This window comes from Notechis scutatus, chromosome 4 (assembly GCF_049901735.1).
Source record: "Notechis scutatus isolate UNSWTSFEM ecotype Mainland chromosome 4, rNotScu1.2, whole genome shotgun sequence".
NCBI classification, from domain to species: Eukaryota; Metazoa; Chordata; class Lepidosauria; order Squamata; family Elapidae; genus Notechis; species Notechis scutatus.
The window spans coordinates 66,227,601-66,254,516 of NC_142012.1; the positions used below are offsets into that span (position 1 = coordinate 66,227,601).

A 26,916-nucleotide genomic window follows, 5' to 3' on the forward strand; every position below is an offset into this window, starting at 1 on the left:
TTAATGACCTCTTTTTCTACACTGGACTTTGCAACTGAATAATCCCCGGATGGACTGAACTAGTGTTTGATATATGGACTGTTTGACTATGCTATAAATCTTACTGGAATAAACTATTTAACTAGCACATTGTATCTGTTTTACTGAGTGTAAGCTGCAATAAAGTTTGTCTCACATATTTGCCTGCCTGCCTGACTGCCGTGCACATTCTGCTAGGGTGTATATCCCTAACAGGAGTGTTCAGATTTCTAAATAAATTAAAGCTCCTGAGTGATTCAAGATCACCAAAGGTTCGTGGGCATTGGATAGTATAATGCAGGGAGGAAGACAAAACAGTGTGAGTTTAATTTACCTGCTGGAGATGCTCAGAGACCGAAGAGGATTCAAAGGCCCAAGAAGAACTACTATTAGGCATGAAAGCAACCATTTAGTTTCTACCAAAAAATCCTTGATTAACTCTTTAGGGAATTTAATAACAGCTGCACATTTAATAGCTTAATATAGACATACTGACATAGTAGCAGAAGTATAGAAAAAAATAGTACTTTTTTCTGGACAGTGAGAATTTTAAACAGCTTATAATTATAGTAGTGGTTTGGCTAGACTAGAGCTTGTTGCTATGACAATAAATGTCATAATGGAGCCCACATACTTTGCCTGCAACAGCAGCTAAATTTAATCTCACAATGTTCAGGTAAAGCTGTAAAATCACAAAGTCCTTTGAAATTATGCCATTTTTTTAAAACAAAAGTTTTATTTAAGTTTTCACAAAACATAGAAATACCAATAAAATATCTTTTTTTGAGAACAGCGTGGCCCCGGGTTATCACTTCTCCATACAGACATAAAGTCAATACATATTTATCTTACACATTCTAATCCATATCTTATAACTATTTTCACAATTTTTTCAACAGCTTTTCCCTTTCTTTACTTCCTATAGCCTTATTTTAAATTATCTCATTCCTTTCTTAATTCAATTACATATCTTTTTCTAAATTTTAAAATCTTTCTAATCAATGTTTTTATACTTTTGTCTGTCCTGTTTATAATTTCACATTATCTTTTCTCATAAAACAAATTTTCCCCTGTAATTACTAGACTGGAGTGTAACACCTTTGTATCTTTTTTCAAATCTTATTTAAAAATTTAAGTTACATCTTTACAATTATAACACTCATTTTCTAACCTTTATTTTATAACACATACCTATTTTCATTCGAATTCTGCTTGGTACATTCCCTTAAAATACACACTAAATTCTTAAAAGAAAAAAAGTATGTGTGTGTGTGTGTGTGTGTGTGTGTCTGTGTGTATGTATGTATGTATGTATGTATGTATGTATGTATATATGTATGTATGTATGTATGTATGTATGTTATTCAGCTTTGTTCGGGTATTCTCCCACGTCATTATAGTTGTGCTTTTAAAGTTGTAGCAATGTTTCGGCAGAATCTCATCTGCCATCATCAGGCTTCTGTATTGTGTTCGTCTGTGAGTCAGGCTTTTACAGTGGTTTTTCAAGTCTGACTCACAGACGAACACAATACAGATGCCTGATGATAGCAGATGAGATTCTGCCAAACGTTGCTACAACTTTAAAAGCACAACTATAATGACGTGGGAAAATACCCGAACAAAGCTGAATAATATACATGTAAGTACCACGAAAACTTAAGAATATATATATATATATATATATATATATATATATATATATATATATTGTGTGTGTGTGTGTGTGTGTGTGTGTGTGTGTGTGTGTGTGTGTGTGTGTGTATAACAATAGTAAATGGAATAATTATTCTATTCAAGTACAGCTCTGCCATTAATATTAATAACAATCTTTTACATTTCTATTTCTTTTAACAAATATTACCTAGTAATATCAGTTGTCTTTCACTTTAATCATCTTTATTTCATATTTTATTTATTACTGTCTTTAAATAAAAAACCAAACAATAGTTATTAACAGTAGTCAATAAAGTTATTATTCTTATTCAAGTTCATCTTATCAACTGATAAAAATCTTCCATGTTTCTTTTCAGTTTTTTTAAACGTTCTTTTTAAATCATTGAGAGCCTTATTCTCTTTACAAACAAATATTCCACTACACATCAATAGAAATTTTTTCTATCACTTTAATCATCTAACATATTATATAACAATGCTATCCCATGCACCCTTGCAGAATCCTCTCCTTAAGTTAAATTTTAACCATTGTCTCTGTGTCTTTTAAATAGGTTTATACCTTTAATTCTTGTATGTTTTTCCTGTACCTCTATATCTTGTTTCTGTCTTTTGTAGCTTCCTTTCCTTTCCCTCTTCCCTCTCTTCTTCTCCCTCCCCTTTTTATTCCCTTTTCTACCTGATTCTCCCTTCTGTGATCCTCCCTTCTGCTTCTTCCTGATATTATGATTACTTTTAAATTATCCAAGAATCTTTATCCCTTTGACACTTTATTTTCAGCTAGAAATAGCCTTTTAATGTCAAAGTAGATTAGTATCAATTTCTTATTCAAATCTCTTCTTCTTAATGTTCCAAGTCAGTTAAAACTGTCGATGTTAGAGGGGAAAAAGCCAATTCCATTTCCTTTCCCTTTCTCTTTTGCAGCTTAAAATCTTTTTTAGGAATAGTATTAGTCTTTAAAATTCAGGTTCCAGGTACCTTAAATAGATGTTCTCTATTCAACCCGGTCAGTCAAAATTTCTCCTTTAAACTTTCTCCTGCACAATCTTGTTCGGTTGGGTTCTTCTTTGAGGTGGCCATTTCTGACCACCGCTTCAACTGCCTTTGGGAAAGGGAGTAATGGCCAGCTGAAGGGGAGAGATGCGGCTCTCCTCAACCCTGCTGATAGCTCCCCCTTCTTCAACACCTCTACGGGGTGGCTTCAGCCCCGAATCCGGGTGGCTCGGGGCGCTGCAGCGGCGAGCACAGATCAAAACCATGGATGATCGCGATTTCAGTCCGTTGCCGAAGAAGCCCAAACCGGAAGATGCCATTTATTATTTGATTGTATGGACCAATAGTCTAATTCATTGTTTGGCAAAATTACATGTTTATCACACACACATACACACACACGTGTGTGTGTGCATGCATGCATGCACTCACACGTTTGTCTGTATCATATTTAATACCTGAATAAACTCACTCTCCTGGTATAAATCTTTTATAGTCACCACACATTAGGAAGATGGCCAGCACATTCAAAGACCCTACCCCGCCTTTTTGTTAATTAATTTTTAATATTCGTTACCTCTTTTCAATTTTATATATTGTTTATTTGCTTTTAATATTTTATTGTACACTATCCAGCACTACCCAGACTTCCTCTGTGAAAGAGATAATTGATTGTTCAATATGATAAATTAATAAAACTAAAATAAAGAGGGTAACCTCCATTTCACACTTGTGGTAAAAATATGTGATATTCAAAATATTTAATTTATCAGGAAATAAAAATTCCTGAACCGACATGTCATTAAAACAATAGTGCATATGATATCTTTTACTATTCAGTATTTATAGTCTTTATTTCGAACAATTTCTGGGGAATTTGAAGAAAACATACTGCAAATGTAATTATAGTATGATATATTAGAATTACATATTCTACATATTTTATTCTACATACGTGTTCTACGTATTTTATTACTATAATTTGTCTACCTTAACTGCTGAAAAACAAAAATAGTTTTGATGTGCACTGTGTTTAGTATAGCTATTGAAATCCACGCCCAGATATTAAAAAAAATTGTCTTGCTCGTTGTTCTGCCATTTATCTTTCAGAGGTGCAATTTAGGTCTTTATGCAAAGATTATGATCTTAGTTTTGCTATAATTGATTTCAAAGGCCACTTTAGAGCAGTAACTAGCCAGAGCATTCAAGGGTTATCTAAGTTCCATTTGTGTTTGTGATAAAAAATCTATATCATCTGTTACAACAGGGATGCAATATGTCTATTGGGTAATTTTGGGGGATGGTGCTTCTCTCCTTGATTAGTTTCCATCCATTATTTCTTGTCTTGCCTTCTGGTGCTTTGGAAAATAAGTTGACCCCCTCTTCTTTGAGGCAGCTCCTCAAGTACTGGAATATTGCTACATTTTCACCCCTTTTCTCCAGACTAGCCATACCCAGTTCCCGCAACCGTTCTTCATATGTTTTAGATTCCAGACTTTTAATCATCTTAGTTGCTCTTCTCTGCACTTTTTCCAAAGTCTCAATATATTTTTGTAATGTGGTGATGAAAACTGAATGCAGTATTCTAGGTGTGGTCTTATTAAGGTTTTATAAAGTAGTACTAATATTTCATGTGATGTTATGTTTATACAACCAAGGTTTGTATTAGCTTTTTTGGCTGCTACCGCACACTACTGGTTCATATTTAAGTGATCATCTACTAGGACTCCAAGGTTTCTCTTACAGTTACTGTTTTTGAGTCAGATTTTTCCTAATCTGTATTTGTACCTTTGGTTTTTCCTGCCTGTGTAAAACCTTGCTTTTCTACACATTAAATTTTATTTTGTTGGGTAAGGCCCATTGTTCAAGTCTATCAAGATCTTTTTGTATCCTGTCTTTCCCTGGGAACTAAATAAAATGTGAACCTGGAATTAATAAATGCAGTATATATTGATCAACCTGATTTGGACCTGTATTTTCCTCCAGGTGTTGAATAATAAGGGTATGTCCATAAATAGATTGCTGAGATTTGAAACCCGCTTGTTCATCTGCCAGTGCATGCTTTAAGTCAATCCAATTTACTTATTTGTTGTATAAATGTCCAGCATAGAGCTTACTTATTATATTTAAGAAGAGGCTATTAATTAAACTATTAATTATATTAATAGTTAGTGGGCAGGTCTTTTTATAAATATGGACAATAATGTGAAGGGTCCAGGTCCTCTGGAATTTGTGCAAGTGAGATCAATATAAGTAAACAGAAAGCAAGAATGGGGAGCCACCATTCCAGATTATTTTGTACTATTTCAGACATGATAAAATCATTGTCTTCGCTTCACCAGCCTTTAGCTGATTAATAAGTATCTTTATTTCAGCAGTTATAACTGGGGCCGGATTTGGGTGCAGGTTGGTGTTGAGATCTAAATCAAAGTCAAGAAAACCTTCTTGTGAATATAAGGCTGTAAAATGTTCCTCCCACACAGAGCAGGTAATAGGTGGGAGGCTATGAGTTGCCAGAATTAGAGTAGAAGTCAGATAGTAGCTTGGGATACTTTTATCAATTTCTGTCAGGGAATTCTGGAAATTCTTTTTTCTTTTATAGAAGATGTTTATATTGTTTCTTCAGGAGTATAAGATTCAGAAAAAGATATCTGAAAATTTAAATAATAAAATTCAAATAACTTTTTGGAATCTTATGCCCTGCTGATCTCTTACATCAAGTTTTAACAACTATAAAGCCAGGGCAATAACAGATTACTTAGTTTGTCATGTACATTTAGCCATTCAGTACAAGCTATTAGTATAAAAACTTTGAATATAAGAAGTGTAGTATTTTCAATACTTTTCAAACTACCGTATTTGCTGGCGTATAAGACGACCTTTTTGCCCTGAAAAACATGCCTCCAAGTGGGGGTCGTCTTATACAGCGAGTATATAACAAAGGTCGTCTTATACGCCGGCAAATACATTGTTGTCACTCGGTGCAAGAGCGACGGGGCGGAGCTCCGCAACTTGCGAAGCCCCTTCAAGCCCAGCCGGAGTTTCTCTTCCTCCTCCTCCCCACCCACCCACCCACCCACTCCGCTCGTGCGAGCGGACAGGCAGGCTCCAGGCTTTGCCCCCATCCCTCACCTCCTCCATCCCCTCCACCCCCCCAGTGGCAGAAACTTCGCCGCACGTGGGGACGAGTGGAGGGGTGGGAGAGCAGCGACGCAGCTCAAAGCTGAGAAAGCGCCATCCTTGCTTTTGTGCTTCGGGAAGAGTTCGTGTTTTTGTTTTTTCCCAGGAGTGGGATGCTGCTCGTGCGATTTTCTTTGGGAATTATTCTCTTCCTGGTTTCAGTCTTTGCTCCGAATCCTCCCCCGATTCACTTCTGGAAAGGATGCTTGTGTAACTCTTTTCCTAAGCGTTGCTGGGGTGGGGGGCAGTGCAGCGTGAGCGAGAGGCTCTTTCCTTTCTCCCTGAGTGCAAAACCGTCTGCCTTCTTCTCTCTTGGACGGACCGAGCAAGGCTAATAAGATAATAATAAGATAATAAGATAAGATCCTAAGCGCGTTGTGGAAACAGATCTGGATCTCATTGGAGAAAGGTAGCAAATGAATGAACTGGACTTTTGGCAAGTCTCAGGGTAGGAACTCAACGCTTTCTGGAAAGTTAGTGAGCAGGAAAATAGACATCCTTTCCGCTTTCTCCCAGCGTGGGTATTTCATTATCTCTCCCTGTAAGAAGTAACAACCACAAAGCCAAGGGAAAAAACGATGCGCAGGAAAAAGCCACAGTAGGAAGCAAGATTTCTCCCCCCACCCTCTCTCTCTGAAATAATTAATGTCGCAATCAGTGTGGTGCACCCTTGGAGACAAATTGGTTGGGGAGGTGGAAAGATATTAAGAAACAACTCGACTGTTTTTCGTCCAGTTTTATTTTTATTTATTTATTTTCCCTGAAAAAGCAGATCGCTCAACGGTGTCACAAAGAAAGGGAGAGGAATTGAGTGCCAGCCTGAGAAAGGCGAAGCTGCCTCTCTAAAGCATTTTGGTGGCTTTGTAAGTTTGGGGAAAGGGGCGGGGTGTCAATCAAGAATTATATCCAGAATACCCCAGTGTTACAACTTACCGTATTTGCCGGCGTATGACTTTTTGCCCTGAAAAACATGCCTCCAAGTGGGGGGTCGTCTTATACGGCTAGTATATAACAAACTCTATATTTTGAGTGGAAATGTTGGGGGCTCGTCTTATACGCCCAGTCGTCTTATACGCCGGCAAATACGGTAAGTTTCTAAAAGTGTGTCGTATCTGAAAGTATATTCTATCCCACAGAAATAAGCTTACTTGTTAATAAGCTAGTTTTTGTAAAACATAATTTTGTATCATTGACCTCATCTGATAAAATCTGCTTTGATAAATTATTCAGAAATTAATATGTGGTGTAAATTTCTTTCATGTAAATGTCACTTTAAATACTATTTAAAATGGTATTTAGAATCCTTTATGCTGTTAAATTAGCTGCCATTCAAGGAATCATAATATGGAAAATAGAAGATAATGTCAAATACTCTTTGTATTGATTTTTTATTTTGGAGGTTATATTTCTACAGATTCTATTCATTTTTTAAATTGATATGCTAATTGCCTGTGAATAAGTGATATGTTTTTAACTTTTTGGCATTTAATCAATGGATATTATAGAAGTTTTAATGAATAGAGAACTTATATTCCAAATTAAAAAGAAGTGAACAGGAACAGGAGGAAATAAAACCCTTTGTCCTGGTGTCAGGTCACATGCTCCTGCTGATTTACCTTACCTGACTTAAATTGATCTATCTTAAATTGGAAAACTGTAATTGTTCCCCATATATTACCAATAAATGCCAGGGTTTAGCTGGACATAACTTATGTTTGTTTTCAGTAGTTATAAAGTTTAATGAGCACCAAATAGCTTTTATCTTCAGCTCAACGATGGCTTATTTACTGAATTTAGCCTAGTGAAATGAAACTGGATATATTTCAACCTCTGCTTGCTGAAAATAGTGAAGTAATGTTTAATTGGAAAATTTCTCATAAATTTTAAAACAACCTTGCAGTAGGATATCCTATGCTAGATTAAGACTAGCTTTCAGTAGAGAAGATCCACACAGTCATTATGTATCACCTCAATGAAGCTTGTTTTACTCATGGAACTTAAAGCAAGTATGTGTTGTGGCCCACCAGCAGACAGCAGAGGTGGCAGCAGATTTGAATAGTGAGGAGGTTAGAGAGGAACATGGGCCAGTCCTGGAGTCTGGGGAAGGCTCTGACGAGTGTTCTGCATTGGAGGCAGAGATGGGGCCAGGACTATCTGACAGTTATCAGCAGCCTTCGGCGTTGGATATCAGTGGGGCAGAAGAACATCTGGAGCCTGTTCCCAGTGTGTGCATGCACAGAGCTGTCAGGAGAAGGGAACAATTAAGGAACAAGGGTTGACCCGGGAGTAAAGCCACAGGTGGATGGTGAATGGCCCCTCCCATAGGGAATAAACAGCGAAGGGGGAGTGGTGTTTGCAGGAGACAGTTAGTTCAATTCATTCAGGTGAAGATCTGTTCATGACTTTACCAAATAGTGTCTCCTGCAGAGTGGTGTTTGGAAGATATCAGCCTGTCAGCTCTCCAAGCCTGATAAAGGTCTGTAGTTGTGAAATCTCTTTAAAGACCGTTGGCCAGGACTTTGCTGGAGAGGAATTCACTTTAAACTAAGTAAAAGGGGTTTTATTGGGAGGAGTCGGCTTCGTGCTTTTGGGAAGCCTAGGTGAGAACAGCATGCAAACCAATCTATTGATGCTATTTTTTATGAAATATTCCATATCTTCACCTTGACTGGATTTATGATTGTTTGGGGAGATTTTAGCTTTAGGTTACAGAACAAAATGTATATTAACCATAGGAAAGGCAAGCAGCATTTTTTGTATATCAGCTTATCTTTTAAGTAGCTACATTTTGAAGAAGAAAAGAAACTTGTGGAAAGATGGATAAGAAAATATTATGTGGCTTGCAAAGACAAATAGAATAGCATGGGCATATTCTTTAAAATGAAATTATTTTGAGCCAAATAAACCAAATTATGACCAGTGGGACTTCTACAATAGCAACAATTTAGTGAAAACATTTTCATCATTTTAGAAAAAAATATTTATGTGACTATAATGTTGATGATGTTATCATTTACTCTAGTTCACATATGTACCATGTAATTTGCAATAAAAATCAGGAGAAGATCAATAATTTAACACACCCATGGTAAAACTACAATGAAGACAAAAGTCTAATTGAATCTAGATACACTTATCTCATTTCCTTGTAAAATGTTATAATTCCTAAATCTTGAGACAAGAATCAACATAGTGCGCTCACAATGTTTAGAGCATTTTTCTTATTGTACTAAGCTTTTCTTATTATTCATTGTTAAGCATTTATCTGAAATGTTTACATATAGACCAGAAGTAGGACCATAAAAGGATTCTTCAGCACTCATCCCATTTCTATCTGATTCTGTGGTTTATTGAATACACTTTAATATGATGAATCTTGTTAACAAGGTGCAATGTACCGTATATGCCGGCGTATAAGACGACCCGGCATATAAGACGACCCCCCAACATTTCCACTCAAAATATAGTTTGTTATATACTCGCCCCTCTTCCGCACGCCTTCCACTTTTGCACTTTTTTTTTTTGAGGCACTTTTGTCTACCGTGGAAGCAATCCCGTGAAGCTGAAAGGAGCAGCCAGCCTTCTCCCAGCTCCCAGGAACGAGGCTTGCACCGCCCGGGCTCCACTGAGGTATCGGCTGGGGCTGTCAGGAGTTGTTACCGCTGGTGCGGCTCCGCGGCTCCAGTCCGCGTTGCCTTGGGAAGGAAAGGCAAAAGGAAGAGCCGCGGCGTGCTTTGCAATGGCAGCAGCGGCTCCTGGTTTTGCCTTTCCTTCCAAGGCAACGCGGACTGGAGCCGGGAGCCGCACCAGCGGTAACAACTCCTGACAGCCCCAGCCGGATACCTCAGCGGAGCTCGGGCGGTGCGAGCCTCGCTTTCCTTGGGAGCTGGGAGAAGGCTGGCTGCTCCTTCGGCTTCACGGATTCGCTTCCACGGTGCGCAAAGTGCCTCAGCCGCGGGCAGCCGCAGTGCTTCCCAATTACTATTTGCCGGCGTATAAGACGACCCGGCATATAAGACGACCCCCCCAATTGGAGGCATCTTTTTCAGGGCAAAAAAGTCGTCTTATACGCCGGCAAATACGGTATTTGGTTTGTGAATAAGTAACAACATCAGAAGCAGAAGCAGCAGTAGCAACAGGAAGGAACCTTTGAAGGCCTTCTGCTCAGCTAGGAGACCCCACACCATTTCAAACCAACGGATGTCCAGTCTCTTCTTAAAAGCCACCAGTGATGGAATACCCACAACTTCTGAAGACGAGCCATTCCACTGGTTGATTGTTTATGTCAGGAAATTTCTCCTTAGTTGAAGGTTGCTTGTCTCCTTGGTTAGTGTCTATCCATTGCTTCTTGTCTTGCCTTCTGGTGCTTTGAAAAATAAGTTGACCCCCTCTTCTTTGTGGAAATCCCTCAAATATTGAAACACTGCTGTCATGTCACCCCTGGTCTTTCTTTTCACTAGACTAGAAATATCCAGTCACTAATGCTATATCACTATAAAGGGGGCATATTGGAATGCGATAAATAAAGATAATCATATAATTTATACATTTTCAAGAAACAATGTGAATTTCAAATATTTTCAAGATGCTGACAATTATATTTGAACTATAGGATTTTTTTTTCCTTCTCATTTTTTTCACACAGGAATCAGTCAGAACAATACGTGCCAATTTGTCTTAATTTTTAAAAAGCATCATTTTTTTTTAACTTTAGCAGCTGGTTTTTCTTTACATGTTCACAACTGAAGCCAAATGAGAACAGTTTCTGAAAGTTTGTTCCTCAAAAATAAAAAAAAACACATGTGATTTGCAGCATTTACTTCCTCAAAAGGGTTTTGCTTTAATAGCAAATTCCTTATTTTACAAGCCATGCCTCTATGAAAGCAGAGTGAAGAGCTTGAAATATAGATAAAATCATGTGGAAAAGTAATAAAATATCTATGTTTTATTTTGTGGACAAAGAATCCAATTTATCTAACTTCTTCCAACAGGCAAGTAGTCCTACTACAGGGACAGCTCCCGGAAGTCAATCACGGTTATCTGTCTGCCCATCTACTCAGGACATCTGTAGGTATGTGCTAAATTAATATTCCTAATCTGTTTAGTACATGTCTTCTTTGTCTAATGAGCTATGTATATTGCTTTTGTCTAATTTCTTTCGTGTATTTCCACCCATCTGCTTTTTTGTTTGTCATTTTCAATATCATGTTCATTTTCCATTTGATTCTATTACTTTATTTATGTTCTCTCTCTCTCCCTCCCTCTTTGTCTCTGTCTTCCCTTCCCTTCTCATTTTATCACTATCCTTCTCCTTGTCCTCTTGTTCTGTTTAGATCTTCCACTTTGCATGACCTATCAGAAGATAGATTTGAAACATCAATCCATGTCATGGGGCCGAGTTCTGCTAGGAAAAAGCATGTAAAAAAGGTGAAACAAGGTGTTAGGCAGAGAAAGAAGGCCGAGGAGAATTCTGAGGATATAGTAAAGCAAAGAAAAGACAAGGATGTCAAGTCACATCCCAAGATCACAAATCCTCGATGGAATGCCTTTTGCAAAACAACATCCGATTCTTCAACTTCAGATGAAAATTATTGGGCCCTAGTCAGAAAAAGAGATAGAGCCAAAATGCTGAGGAAAACGAGAAGACAGAACCCTTCAAATGTTTCTACAGATGAGCGTTGCAATAAGAACGCTATTGAACTTGCCACTATGGGAGTAAGTGGGGAAAAGAAGTCAGAAGCTGAAAGTTATAATCTAAATAATCCTAGGAGGACGGTTAGAAGGTATAAAGAAAGCTCCCTCTCATTATCTTCTGGGTCCTCTGTGGAACCCAACTCCTTGAGACGGTCTGGAAAACACCAGAATAGCCATCAGGATCCAGAACCTTCAGCTTACATTAGGAAAGGCAGAACAAGCAAGGAGGACAGTGGTTCGGAGAGAAGCACAGGCAGAGATATTTTTACAGTTACAGGAAATGGAACACCTGCTGAGACAGGGGCTTCTGTGAGTGTGGCTGCTCGGAAACCTCCTGCGTATTATGACTTATCTGAGGATTCTGAAGAATGCAGGTTTGTCTCCTCATTCAAAAGAGAATTGCTAGCTGACTATCGTAGATTACGCAAAAGATGTGGTTATGTTTTCTTTAACTCATGCTCCTTTTTGGAGTTTAGATGAGTATGATTACATGCTTAGCAATGAAACTTTAATTACGAAATTGTAAAAAACATTTGATACACAATATTGCACTATTTCAGATTAATAATAATACAAATAGATGTACAGTCCATTTCTCCTTAAAATAACCCATTCTTTTTCCCTTTCATTCTTTTTAACTAAATTGTGCGATAGCAACAGTTCAGTGAAAATCTTTGTTGTTGTTATTTGTAAGAACATCTTTCCAGTTTGCAAACCGTCATGTTTAAAGGCCCTCAGTTTGCCTTTATAAATATATTCTTTGCCTGACCTAAATTTAAATGTTCCAGAATTTATGCTGTCTATTTTGACCTCCTGTTTTGGGTCAAACCAAAATGCCCTTTATTAATATTTGTGGTAACCCATGTTTGAAGAATTATAGCTGCAAGACCAGGATGTTAATATTTATGGTGCTGAATATAATATAAACGTTAATGGTGTATTTCAAGAATATTATTCTAGTGACAGCACTCATTTATGGGTAACACAAGTACATTTGAGATTTTATTATTCTGGATAGATACAAATAGGTATAAATATTATGTACAGTAGATAGATATTTTCAAATTAATTAATGTTTGTAGAAATAAAGATTTTTTTTCCAGTCTGATATCAAAACATTAGATAAACAAAAAGTTCATCTCTAGAAATGAATAGTATACAAATCTTCCCCTTTGAAATATATGATAATAGTAGAATAAAGGCTCCAGCGGAAAACTAAATATCATTAGAAAACTGGTAGTATATTATATGCATGCCAAATAAAGTTAAATACTGAAAAATTAGTTATTGGATTTTCCAAAATGGGCTTTGCTTTAGATCTTTCTATTTTTTTGTGATACCATAAGAATTCTGAAATTATTAATTATATCACTGGGATGAATAATCCATATAGTTTATGAATCTCTAGATATAATATGTCTCATAAAGTTATTTTATTATAGTCACATCCTTTCCTATGACTAGAAAAAATATGGGCTTCTTATACTCTGAAAACGGAAATGATTTAAATGCGGTTGTGATTTTTTAGGCATAACATCTTTGACACATTGGGAATTCATTTTGAAAAATGTGAAAAAAGGCAACGTTGTTATTATACCCATCCATCTAATTATTTTAACCATCATTTAAATTGTGGACAAGAATTATCCTATAAAGATTTCTTGCTTGCACAACCACCTAGGGATTAGAGTGCATGTGGATTCTTATATGTTTTGTCATATTTTGCCATTTCCCATTAATGGCCTAATAAATATTTTTATTTTAGTACGGTCAGTAGCTCAGAACACGAGGAAACTGACATGCTCCTATGAGGACATTTGGGAATGACTAAAACAATGATAGATTATGCTGTCCTTACAGAATTTGTGGCATTAGTCCTTGTGAATTGGGCTCCTCCCCCTGCCCCCCCTTATACACAGTGTGTATAAAATATATTTTTAAAACATGCTGCAAAATCTTGTTACTTTGCTTGTTACTTTCTATCAACGATAAATTGCAGCTAAACAAGCAGAAAACAATTTAGGAGAAAGATTTACGATACAGTAAGCCTGAGTCAGCCAAAAGTCAGCTTCCTTTTTTCATAGCAAAAAATAAAGTTGCAATGCTCCAGTAAATTAAAGCCAATTTTGGTTTGCTTTTGGTTAGTCAGTTTCTTCAGAAAGGCGTCGTTGGTACTGTCCAAGTTTGCTTGCTTTCTTGCAGACGTTTCATTACCCAAATTGGCTCACATCATCAGTGCTAGTTAAGGAGTGCTGTTTGCTGTCAATTTTATATTCTAAGGGTTTGCATGTCAGTGTTAGTAGAGTTGTCTTAGAGATTTTTAGAGATTGGGCTGTTTTCTGTTGGCTTCTTTGGCAGTTTCTTAATTGGGTGATTGTTTATTTTATTGTTGGTCTGATATTAACCTTGGAGTTAACTTATGCTGACCTGGGTGCTAATTACTGGTGGAGAGGTACTTGGGTCTTTTTATTCCTTTCTGGACGTCCTGGGTGATAGTCTCTTTTGCATAATCTATAGATGGTGTTAAGGTCTATGTGTCTATTGATGGCTGATTTGTCAGAGTGCCAGACTTCTAGAAATTCCCTAGCACTTTTAGACTTGGTTTAGCCTATGATGGTCACAGTTCCCCAATATACATGTTGTGAAATTAAAGAATTTTGTCTTGCTTAAAATTCTTTAATTTCACAACATATACAAAGATATAACCATAGTCTCAACTGGGAAAATGTAACCACCAAGCCAACATTGACAGGCAAGCCACAAGAATATAAACTGACAGCAAACAACACTCTTTACTAACACTGATGATGTTACCTAATTTTGGTAATGAAATGTCTGCAAGAAAATAAGCAGGCTCAGAGGGCACCAAGGAACCCTCATGTCAGCTCCCAGCTACAAATATTCTTTATTAATTTTAGAAAAGAAGAAGAAAAAGTGTAACAAAATATTTAAAAAGACAGGACAATAGTATTAAACAAACTCATTTGAATTTAACATGATTTACACTTGCATTCCACAACTGAAAAAAAAAAAAACCTACTTCTAAAAGGCCTTAAAATACAGTACATTTCACTAGGTATCATGTTTTAAATTGTCAGCTAGGTATTAAAATACTATTCATAAAAAATCTAAGCAAAGACACTGTGTTCCAAACACTGGACAACAACAACAGGTTGATGATCTTTTATTCTAAGTGTAATTCTGTTTGTATCTGCTGAATTTGTAATTTACAGAATTAGGAAATTATGTATTTCTTCAGAAGTTCCAATAAGCATTTTAGTGCTTCAAGTACGTAATAGTATACTCTTAAAAGCAGCCACGAACTTTATCCATACATTTATCACAAAGAAACAGCTGATAAATTGGAACTAGATTTCAGGATGCTGAAAATTATTAATTCTATTGCTGTAATGTGTATTGCTGGTTTATACAAAATAAAGCAGAACTGTTTTATACTATATAGTTTCTAGAGGAAGTGTATCATGTTTATGCTTCCTTTGCATATCCTGTTTGATTTTCTTTTTAAGTCTCAAAGCTATCTGAGGTTGCAAAACAGGTTATATACTTTGGAACATCTAGCCATTTGTTCAAACAATACACCTTCCTTATACGTGCAGACAAAATAAGTGAAATGTCTGTATGTGTAGCCTTCCAAAGTTTTTTTTCTCAAACGAACAGCATTTCCTATCCCAAAATTTCATAACTTTTTCTAATCTCTAATGAACTGCTTTATTAATTATAAAATGTTTCACTTGAACTGTCAAAATTAACTTTTTATACATATGGACACTTGATAGTTTCAAATAATTGGAAGAGAGGTATAGCTTCGGATCCAGAGGTGGTATTCAGCAGGTTCTGACCAGTTCTGGAGAACCGGTAGTGGAAATTTTGAGTAGTTCAGAGAACCAGTAGCGGAAATTTTGATCAGTTCGGAGAACCGGCAAATACCACCTCTGACTGGCCCTGCCCCCATCTATTCTCTGCCTCCTGAGTCCCAGCTGATCGGCTGGGTCTTTTGTTGTCCTGCACAGGAGAACAGAGCTGGAAAGCAGGTTGGTGGGGTGGGGAGGGAATGGGATTTTACAGTATCCTTCCCCTGAAGTGTGGGGGAATGGAGATTTTGCAGGATCCTTTCCATGGCACGCCCACCAAACCACACCCACCAATCCATGTTACACCCACCAAGCCACACCCACAGAACCGGTAATAATTTTTTTTGAATCCCACCATGATTTGGATCCTGGTTTTCTAGAGAAACATCTTGAATCTGGGTGCAAATGTAATTGAAAGGATTTCATTCCTCACTACTTTCTCATTAGTTTAATTGTTCTCTGTCGGAGGAGCAACCAAGCAGGGCTGATTAGGCATCTTTTTTCCCCCTCACACAGGATTTCCTAATCTTTACTGGAGGTAATCACAATCAGGATTAAGGAAAATATATTATTTTCCTGATGCTCCTGGCTTTTGAGGACACTTTTTCATCCTGACAGGCTCCTTAATCCCTTAGAAGTCAGTTGTGCCAATTTTTAAATACTGAGAACAGAAAACGTGAGGCAATCAGTTTTATCTCTATTTGACCAATAGAAGTATGCACAAAAAAGCATGACTCTGAATTTCTCCTTGAGTAATTGAACTTCTTTCCTCCCCCCGGCCCCGAAATAAAACAGTTACCATCCCCTTCCTTGTGTGCATTCATTTTTCTATTTGCAAAAAAAGGTGACATGTCGAGAGCCTATCTGGTTAAAAATACATCATCCCTTTCCTTCTGCCATTTAAAAGCCATTCTGAGGCCAAATAAATCCTATGCTGGCATTTTTGTACCAGGTGCATTTTTACAATAAATTCTAATTATGACTTAGTTGCAGCAGAAGCAGGGAACAGCCAGAATTTAACAGGCTATTCTGTTTGCAGATTTTTGTCTCTTCATACTTATAGCCCAAGAGATTATATTGAAAAGAATTCTGTGGTTTCCTGTTGTCTTTAGCTGAGGATCAACTAGTATTAACTGTTACTTTAGGGTTAGGGTTAGGCCTTTGTATGTGTGTGTGTGTCTGTCTGTCTGTCTGTTTCTATCTCTGTCTGTCTTTCTCTCTCTCTCTCTCTCTTTAAGTCTCATAACATCATTTCTTTCCTTTGTTACCCCCTCCAATCTTCAGAACTAAGGATTAGTTAGATGATTAGACCTATTAATTTCTCAGCTTGGGTGTTTTGCTTCCTTTCGGGTTTTTTTTTAAATCATTTTTTCCGCTAGAGCTGGCTGTGCACTAGCATAGGGTGTACATTTTTAGTATGTAATCGATACTACTTTGTGAGTATTCTGATTATCAAGTACATTTAACCCGAACCTTTAAATCAGTTTAAGTTGTAACTCTTTAGTCCAGCTCATATATAAACAAATCCATCTTCTTTCATTAAACATTTTAAATCTGTAAATTATTCAAAATTATTTCAAGTTACGAATTGTTAGCAAGACTGTCACAGCTCAATGTAAAGCAGCACGAATATTATACTAGGGTAATTACAATATAACAAACATTATAAAATACAAAATATGGTAACAACTATGAAATAAAGTTGAGAATCTAAAACCTAACATTATTCAAGCTATAAAACTAAAATACTATTGTTCATATGAATACTAGGGCACATTGGCTGCATTTTAGGTAGTAAACTTTGTTGCTTACTGCTCTTTCATATTAAATGATACAATAATAAGATACATGTACCTAATTATGGTTATTATCTTCACAATAGACAGATATCTTCAACCTACTTCAAACCATGGTTTGCAATTCTACTTGGCCCAAAGCTGATAACCATAAATTTTCAGTTTAGTTAAATGGAAAAATATAGTTAATTAGAAACTTGGTAACTTATTATAACGAATTCAGGGAAGATGCCACATACAGAAAGAAAGAAAAAATAGATATCCTACATTTACTAAAAGATTGTTGTCTTAAATGACCGAATATAATTTCTCTATTTCATCATCTCTCTTTCTCTTTTAAATTCTATATTAGATAAGTTGTGACTATTTTTTTCATTTACAATTTTAGAGTTTTTCATTTTAAAAGAAATTCTGACAAAACATGCACATAATTGTCACACATATGCATGCACATCAGAACAACAAAGTGCATTAATACTACTATCTATATACTGCAGTTACCAGAAACTGAGGTTGCCAAGTAAATAAACAGGATCCAAACTAACAACAATCTACCTCCTTGGGAAGCCAGAATGCTGGGACAGTTTGTGTAGGTGTTCTGCAGAACCATTTGTGGAAGAATTCACAAAAATGAGAGTTATTTCTTATTCCTGATCATGGAAATGTAGAGAACTATTTGTCATGACATGTGGAATGTGCCATGTTTGTTTTTCTTCCAGAAGACAACAAGAACCTTACCCCCTGCAAAAATGCAAGTGAAGGGCTATAAGCAAATCTGTCCACCCTCCAACTTATCAGGGAAGATGATGAATTATTTACCAAACACAGGAGGTGTTTGTAGATGGTCAGCAAACTCAAGGAGTTTTCCAGAAGATAAAGGAAAGACGAGCAAAGGATATAGAGACAAGAAGAAAGAAGCGTGACAAGGAAAGCTCTTTTTCTTCTGAGCTTCAGAAGATTCTGATTGTTCGTTGATCGTTCCCATTCAGGGGATTTCTAGACCTCTGGGAGAAGTATAATTGCACAAATTTGAGAAACTGAGGAAGAAGACTTTTATAGGATCTGTAAATAAAAAGATCCTATGATTATAGGATCTGTCACTCCTGAAAAAGAGGAGTAAAAGGCAATGGCAAGAAACTGAAGCAACATTCTGTTGACATGATTGTCAAGAGAAATATTCTGCCCTCCTGGGCCCACATTCAGGATGTGATGGAAATACACCCAATATACTTTTAAACAATTATCTTTTTCCACTGATCCACATCGAAACAAATGTCATTGCCAGAGATGTGAAAGAATGTACTACAAAGAGTGTTGTAGAAAGAGCTTGGAAAGCATGTTTGCAACTATAACTTTAAAGTTATTTTATTAGGAAGGAGAAAAGCAGAAAACAGTGCAACAGCATTTTCTATTAATGGGACTGGAATAATCTGAAGACACTTAATGAGCTGGTAATTATGGGAGTAAATAGGGCAAGTGATAAGAGTCCAAAGTTTGCAGTGTTTCCAGAAAAATGCACTGAATATGAAAATCAAACAAGAAGCCTTAATGTAAAAGAAATATGGGCATCATTAAAGATGATGGGGTGAATTTCATGAATATCCTAAATGAATATCCCAAGCAAAACAGGTCTGTCTTTGTATGTGAAGGAAGTGCAGACATACAGCCCTTGCAGAATTCAAACAGGAAGATCTAGTGAAGACTACTTGGGATAAGAAAGAAGAAAAGGGTAGAAAAAAAATTGTGGTATAGATGGTAAGGCCAGGCAAAATATGTAGATAATAATTTCATGGATCAAATTATACAATGTTCAGGGAGAAAAGATATAGTAATAATAGCAGACATCTGGACATCTTTGTAAATTCAACTTCATCAAGTTTGCTACATCTTTTCCCCTCAATCTTGCTGATTGTTTTATTTTCCAGAAGGCTAGAGAAGCATCAGAGATATTAGTTTTCCCAGATCTATTTCTAATCAGTTCTAAAGAACTGTTTTAACTGGTAACAACTGGGTGTTGGGAGAAAACAATTATTTCATTGAGGCTTTCAAGATAGATACCAAGAAAGATTGCAGGATAGTCATACGTGCATACTAGATTTCAAAAAAGTCTGTTTTAACTAGCTTAGAGGACTACTAGGAAGATTACCCTGTACAGACATGGGTTAAAATGACTACAAGACCACGAGGAACTTCTCAGAAATGAGCTTCCAGAATTACAATTACACATCATTTCAATGAAAAGAAAAGAAACGAAGATTGAAGCTGATGTGAAGGGCAGTTTAAAAAATCATGCAAAAAAAATATATCAGAAAGTACAAAACGAACTTAAGTTTGCAAAGAAAACTAAAAGCAACAACAAAAAACCTTTTGAGGATAGTGAACAATGTGAAGGAGAAGATAGAACTCCCCAACTCATATTGTGCTTTGATCTTCCTCACAGAAGGGAATTGTATCCAGATACTACGAAATAGAACAATAGACACAAGAAAGGAATTGGAACCCAAAGAAAGTAAAGGGTTAGGGAGCCTCTGGCGAGAGTTATGAATGAGTTTGTCTCCAGAACTCATTCAGTTAGATCTGAGAGTCTTGAAGAATATCAGGAATGTCATTTTGGAGCCTCTTTCTGTAATTTTTGAGAAATCATAGTACTAGAGGATTGGAAAAGATGTTTCTATCTTCCAAAAAAGGGACAAATGAAGACCAATATAATTAAGATCTATCATCTTGAAGTTAATACCAGACAAAACTCTAAAAAGATTATTGAATTTATCAAAAATAAGCCATACTAACAGAGTTGGAAGGGACCTTGGAGGTCTTCTAGTTCAGGGGTTGCCAACCTTTTGGACCTCAGGGACCACCAAACTCATAATTTTAAATCCCAGGGACCACATCTGTGACCGCGGTCTAATTTGTGTGTGTGGCTTGGTGGTCATGTGACTGGCTGGGCATGGCTTGCATGTAAATATTACAAAATATGTATATAAATATTGAATTTTTTTTATTAAAAAAGAGCAACTTTCACCCAAAATCAGGCAAAGCAGGCAGGCAGATTGAGTTGCTCACAGAATCACAGATTCATTCAGGGATCTATCTACCATCGGCTAGCTCAGCCTCTCAAATTTGCTTGCTGTGAGTCTACACTGAATAATAGAACCTTCATTCCTAAGAGAGGTTCGGCTGTGCTTAAAAGCAGAGCCGAAGATCTATAGACTAGCTAGAAAGCAAGAAATCCAACCATTTCCTGCTTCCTAGATAATCTAAATTTCCGAGCACAGCAGAACAGCTGATGGTCGGGAAAAGGAAAAATAGCAATTTAGCAGGCAAGTTTGCGAGGTAAGGAGTGAGTGGATGGGGAGGGTTCCCGTGGGCCATGTGGGCTGTGCAGACTTGTGTTTCCATGCAGCCTGGATTAATTGCTTTGGGTGGTGCTCTGATTTCTCTGTGGCCCACCAAAATTTTCTCACGGCCCACCAGTGGGTCACAGCCCACCAGTTGGCGACTATTGTTCTAGTTAAACCCATTGCTCAGGCAGGAAAACTTTTGCAATTTCAGACAAATGGTTGTCTAATCTCTTTTTAAAAATGTCCAGTGTTGGAACACCCACAACTTCTGGAGGCAAGTTGTTCCGCTGATTAACTGTTCTAACTCTCAGGAAATTTCTCCTAGGTTGCTTCACTCCTTGATTAATTTCCATCCATTGCTTTTTGTCCTGTTGTCAGGTGCTTTGGAGAATAGATTAACTCCCTTTTGTTTATGGCAACCCCTTTGATATTAGAACACTGCTATCATGTCACCCCCTAATACTTATTTTCATTAAACTAGACATACCCAATTCCAGCAATGTTGTTTATGTTTTTGCCTCCAGTCCCCTAATCATCCCTGTTGCTCTTCTCTGTACTCTTCCTAGCATCTTTTTTACATTGCGGTGACCAAAACTGGATGCAATATTCCAAGTGTGGTCTTACCAATAGAATGGTAAATTCTATTAGCATCTCATGTGATCTTGATTCTATTCCTCTGTTAATGCAGCATAGGAGTGAATTGGCTTTTTTGTTAGCTGCAGCACATTGCTGGCTCATATTTAAATGATAGTCCACTAGAATTCCAAGATCCTTGGATGAGGGGATAGATGACACCAAGTTAGCAGGAATAGCCAAAACTCCAAAAGATACAGTAGACTTAAGATATTGAAGGATCTTGACAGACTTGAACATTGGGTGCTTTTCTAACAAAATGAAATTCAATGGTGAAAAAAGCAAGGTATTTAGGCAAGAAAAACAAAATGCACAGGTACGGTGTGTACTACTCGCTCAATAGTAGTAACTGTAAGGGGATCTTCTATTTCCTAGTTCAGGGATCGCCAATTTTAGATCCCAGGGACCACTAACCAGTTCTGTGGGAGTGGCCTAATTTGTGGGTGTGGTTTGGTGGTCATGTGACAGGCTGGGCATGGCTTGTATGTAAATATTATAAATATTTATATAAATATTGATTATTTTTTTTATAAAAAAAGAGCAACTTTTACCCAAAATCAGGCAAAGCAGGCAGGCAGATTGAGTTGCTCACAGATTCACAGATTTATTCAGAGATCTATCTATCTGCCATTGGCTAGCTCAGTCTGTCACATAAAATTTCCTTGCAAGTAAACTCACAAAATTAACTCATAACACACCATGCATGTAAATATTGATTTTTTTATTTAAGAAAAGAGCAACTTTTACCCAAAATCAGGTAAAGCAGGCAGATTGAGTTGCTCACAGAATCATTCAGTGATCTATCTATCTGCCATTGGCTAGCTCAGTCTCTCAAATTTGCTTGCTATGAGTCTTCACTGAATTTGCTTGCAAGCAAACCTTCTTTCCTAAGGGAGGTTTGGCTGTGCTGAGCTGAAGATCTAAAGACTAGCTAGAAAGCAAGAAATCCAACCATTTCCTGCTTCCTAGCTAATTAAATCTCCCGGCACAGCAGAATAGATGATGGTTGGAAAAAGGAAAAATAGCAGTTTAGCAGGCAAGTTTACTGGGTAAGGAGTGAGTGGGCGGGAAGGGTTCCCGCGGGCCATGTGGGTGGCGCAGCCTTGTGTTTCTGCGCAGCCTGGATTAATTGCTTTGTGGGGGTGCTTTTGGGGTGAGATTTCTCTGCGGCCCACCAAAATTTTCTCGTGGGCCACAGCTCACCGATTGACGACCGCTGTCCTAGTGGACAATCATTTAAATATGAGCCAACAGTGTGCTGCAGCTGCCAAAAAAGCCAACACAGTTCTGGCTGCATAAATAGAGGGATAGAACCCACATAATTTGAAATGCTTGTTTTACAGGAGTGTTCAGTTGTTTTAACACTCGTAATCAGACCTTAATTAATTAATTTGTAAAAATGACAGGATTACTCTAAGATTAAGCTTTCTCATTTTATGCAAGATACATTATTCACTTGTGAGCACAGAGTATATCTTGCATGTCCTGATATATGCTTCATTTATCCAATCAGCAATTACAAATTGGCAACATTTGGGGGCTGCTTGTTCCTTGTGTACATGCTTTAATAGTTAAAGTTAATAAAATTAAGCTTTTTTCTATATACGAAAGTAATAGTAGCATCACAGTAATCTCGGGTTTTGCTTTCTTATTGTAAGTAGGTAAGAAGAAGAGCAGATTCCATGGCTTCCTAATTTTTCCTAAATTAAAGTTTACAGCATCTCTTTGGCAATACTAGCTGGTGTACACCTGGTTAGTTATAGCAGGGGTCCCCAACCACCAGTCCACGGACCGGGACCGGTCCGTGGAACAAGTCCTACCGGGCCGCTGGTTTGCTGGGCGCTGCCATCTTTTTTTGATGAAAAAGTGCTTCCGGTGAGCTTTTCCGGGTAGAAAGCTCACCGGAAGCACTTTTTCATCAAAAAAAGATGGCGGCCCCCTGCTAATTCCGGTACCGGGCCGCGCCATAAAAAAGGTTGGGGATACCGGGCCGCGGCATAAGAAAGGTTGGGGATCACTGAGTTATAGTACAGTGAATATGGAGGCCATAAGTTCCAATATCAATTAAAGCACTGTTGATTTAGATCTCAACCTGTAATTGTTCTCATCATACATATTTTGGAGAGTAAGTTAGAGATAAATTGTTAGACCAACAGCTTCTTAACACAAAATTTTACCTCCTTTTTTATTCTGGCCACTTTAAAAGGTACTGTATATCTAAAAATATTGATGGTAGAATTCTTTTACATTATTTTATTCATTCTTTCTTTTCCTCAATATCTGTGACATATGCCAACAGGCCACTGGTAACAACACAAGAAGTGTTATGGTTGTTGTAAGGAAACTACAAAATAATTCAACCTTTTCTTGCAGTATTTCCTGTGAATAAATATGCGTTCTCAATATCCTGAGGCAAACTCCATCATTCTCAACCAATGGTTTTACAGATAAATAAATTACAAAATAAAGCAAAAAGAAGCAGAAAGCTAAACCAGTTAACACATTTAAATTTATTTGCAGATTCTTCAACAGCTCTTTCTCTCTTGTCAGAACATTCAGGATTCTCATTGAATGTTTTAATTTATAATTCAGCCAGTAGTTTCTATTAAGTATTTCTACTGAGGAATCAGTACATCCTATTAAAAGTAGCTCTGTCAATTTTATTTGCCAATCCCAATGGAATTTAGGTTGATATTTTAGCTTTAAAAATAATTTAAAACAATTCTGGCAGTAGTTGAAAAGGGCTCCTGAGTATTAATTTATTTGTCTGAAGACTAAATGGCTTAAACACTTAAATCTATAAATTATATTGTAATAGAAATTAAAATGAACAAAGCCTTGAATTTGCGCTCTGGAAAATGAGTTTATTTTTTTTTTAAATATGTTGCCACCTTCTTGTAATATTTGGTGCTGAATTCAAAATTATGCCTTAACTGATATGAGATATTACTTCAAAAGAAGTAATACAGTTAGCAAAATATTCAAAATAATTTATTAGGAGTGGCTTTCTTTTATACATAACTAACCAATCACAGCTAATTTTATGAAGCTAAACAGGACCAGTACTTTTATCAGTACCATGATGAGAGACCACAAGAAAAGCCTTGGGCTAATTTGGAGGTTAAAAAAATAATCATAACAAATCCTTTGGCAAATTGTGAGACATTATGAACAAGAGAATGGGAATGGGGAAGAGAAAGAAGGAAAATAATCTGCTACCTAACAAGAGTAGCTGGGTAGAAATAACAAGAGAGAGAGCATAGAAAAAGTCACAGGACCAGTTGGAGATAAAAAGGTGAATGAATGACTGCTTAGAAAAAACACACATGCAATCACAACCACGTAAAGAATTGTTTCTCACTAATTATAGAATTGGTGAGCAGTATGAAGGTGATAAACAGTTCTAAATGGGGGATGGCAAACCATTTTTTTGATCTTGTTAAGAGTGGTTCTTACAAAAAAAAAGGCTTAGAAAAAAAGGAAAGAAGTAAAAGAATTGGGTGTGGAAGTAGAAACAGGACAGGAACAGAAACTATCACCTATGAAAAAGTATTAGATGCAAAGTGGACCTAAGAAAAGAGGATGGCGAAACTGTTGGAACCAAAGGTCTGTAGAGATTCTCAGTCAGCCAGGTCATGGTTATCCCAAAGGTGCTTTTTCAGGAGTCAATTGGCCTTTCTTGTTTTTTCTTTTGAAGACGTTTTGCTTCTAATCCAAGAAAGTTCTTCAGCTCCGACAGGATAGTGGAAGGAATGGAAGGATTTATATTCCTTGGTAATCTACATCCTTTTAGTGGGTTGTTGAAGCACTTGGTGGTTTATCTGTGTCCTCGGGGTCACCGGAGTAGTGCTTCTGGTTCCTGTAGTCTGCAATTATTTCCTCTGGAAATCCATTCCTACTCCCACATTATTCAAAGGGTGTTCATCCCAAATTTTATAGCTAGAAGTCTGTAGAGATTCTCGGTCATCCAGGTCATGATTGTCCCAAAAGTGCTTTTTCAGGACGCAACTGGATTTTCTTGTTTTTTTCATTTGAAGAAGTTGGAATCATCCAAGACATTGGATGTTGGGATCAAAGTAAAAAGAATACTGTTGCAGAGCATCAGAATGTATGAAGTTGAACTAGAGGGAGGTGTAAGAAAAGATGCTTGATTGAATTTGAACAATTATGGAATATTTGAATATGGAGCTGAACGTTGGTTGTTTCATGTGTTAAGAATAGTATATGATGGAATTAAAGTATGTGTGTAGAAATAAAGATAATGCTTAAATAATAGTTTAGCACTGGATCTATTATAAGACAAGGATGCCTACAATAGATATCCAAGGAATATTTATATTGATTTTAGGGGTATGGCATTAGACACCCTAAGTGTACTTTTGTATAAGGTAAGGTCATGTTGGTGACTGAGATTAGTGAATGATTTGCAGTGAACATTAGATGGATCATGATGCAATGAGGAATATGGATCAGAAAATTAGTCTACAAAGGCCAGGTTAGTTGTGTTAGGAATGAACCAGTATATATAATAAATTAATGGTGGAAAATCGGAAACAATAGATGCATTTCTGTACCTGCAGCATACCGACACGTGTAGGATTCTTCTCCAAAATAATATTCAAAATGTTGATTTGTTTATTTGATTGTCTTGTCTCAGAATGAATGAGTCTTCGTCCATTCAGTGATGGATCTGAGAAAATGTGCTTCCTACTAATCTGTGGAATATATTATATACTCTTTTTAGAAAAATAATATATTTCATATGCTACGGTGATAACATTAAAAAAAGATGCCTAAGCAGCACATAATGCATCATTCACAGAATAGGCTGAACTTACCAGTGAACCTTGTCAAAACAAATGAGAAAAGAACATCCTCAGCCTCTAGTAAATGATACCTTCAAAGGGCAGGTCTCTTCAATCTTTAGTCAGAGTTTCTTTTTTGTATATATCATGTTATTAAGAATTTTGATCATAATAAAATCAAATACAAAGTAAAATGAAAGAAAGAAAAGAGAATAGAAAGGAGAAAAACCTACATCAAAAAAGAAAAATGATTTTACTATTTTTATTATGATCATATTACTGATGAGTAAAAAAAAAATCATTCCAAGAAGCTAATAACAAATCATATTTGTGATGTTGCCAATAACCCTGCATGAATTTAGTCACCAGCAGCTGAGTTCAATTTGAGGACTTATCACCTATACTAGGGGTGTCAAAGTCAAGACCCGCGGGCTGGATCAGGCCCGTGGGGTTGCCCTGGAAACAGCAAAGGACTGGCCCACAGTGCCTCTACCAGTGAAAATGGAGCTTGGTTGCAGGAGCTCCATTTTCACTGGCAGAGAGTTGCAAGGAGCCATCACAGACCAAACGCAGAGGGTTGCAGGAGCGCCTGAGAGGGACGGGCGAGGCTCCTCTGAAGGACAAGGGTTTGGCGCTCTCCCTGATCTTGCCTTCCTCCACTGGAAACAGTGGATCCCCCCCCACCCTGTCCAGGCCACCCTGACACATCACTTGTACACCCTGGTAACCCCCACACCGGTCATGCCTACCCAGTCCCCCAAGTTCAAACACAATCCTGATGCGGCCCTCAATTAAATAGAGTTTAACACCAGAGGTGGTCTTCAGCTGGTTCGGACCAGTTCTGGAGAACTGGTAGTGGAAATTTTGAGTAGTTCGGAGAACCAGCAAATATCACCTCTGACTGGAGATTTTG

General features: G+C 37.1%; 1 protein-coding gene across 4 annotated transcripts in view; it reads left to right on the forward strand.

Moving 5' to 3' along the window:
* The window catches only part of MARCHF1 (membrane associated ring-CH-type finger 1), a 161,433-nt gene that overhangs the window by 96,831 nt on the left and 37,686 nt on the right, over nt 1-26,916 (forward strand). For 3 of the 4 annotated variants that reach the window (XM_087963653.1, XM_087963654.1, XM_087963655.1), the window contains 2 exons: nt 10,854-10,933; nt 11,196-11,930. In XM_087963653.1, coding sequence (XP_087819779.1) covers nt 10,854-10,933; nt 11,196-11,930 — 815 coding nt within the window. The remainder of the gene's footprint in view (nt 1-10,853; nt 10,934-11,195; nt 11,931-26,916) is intronic. The other variant, XM_026675820.2, reaches the window with a different exon arrangement.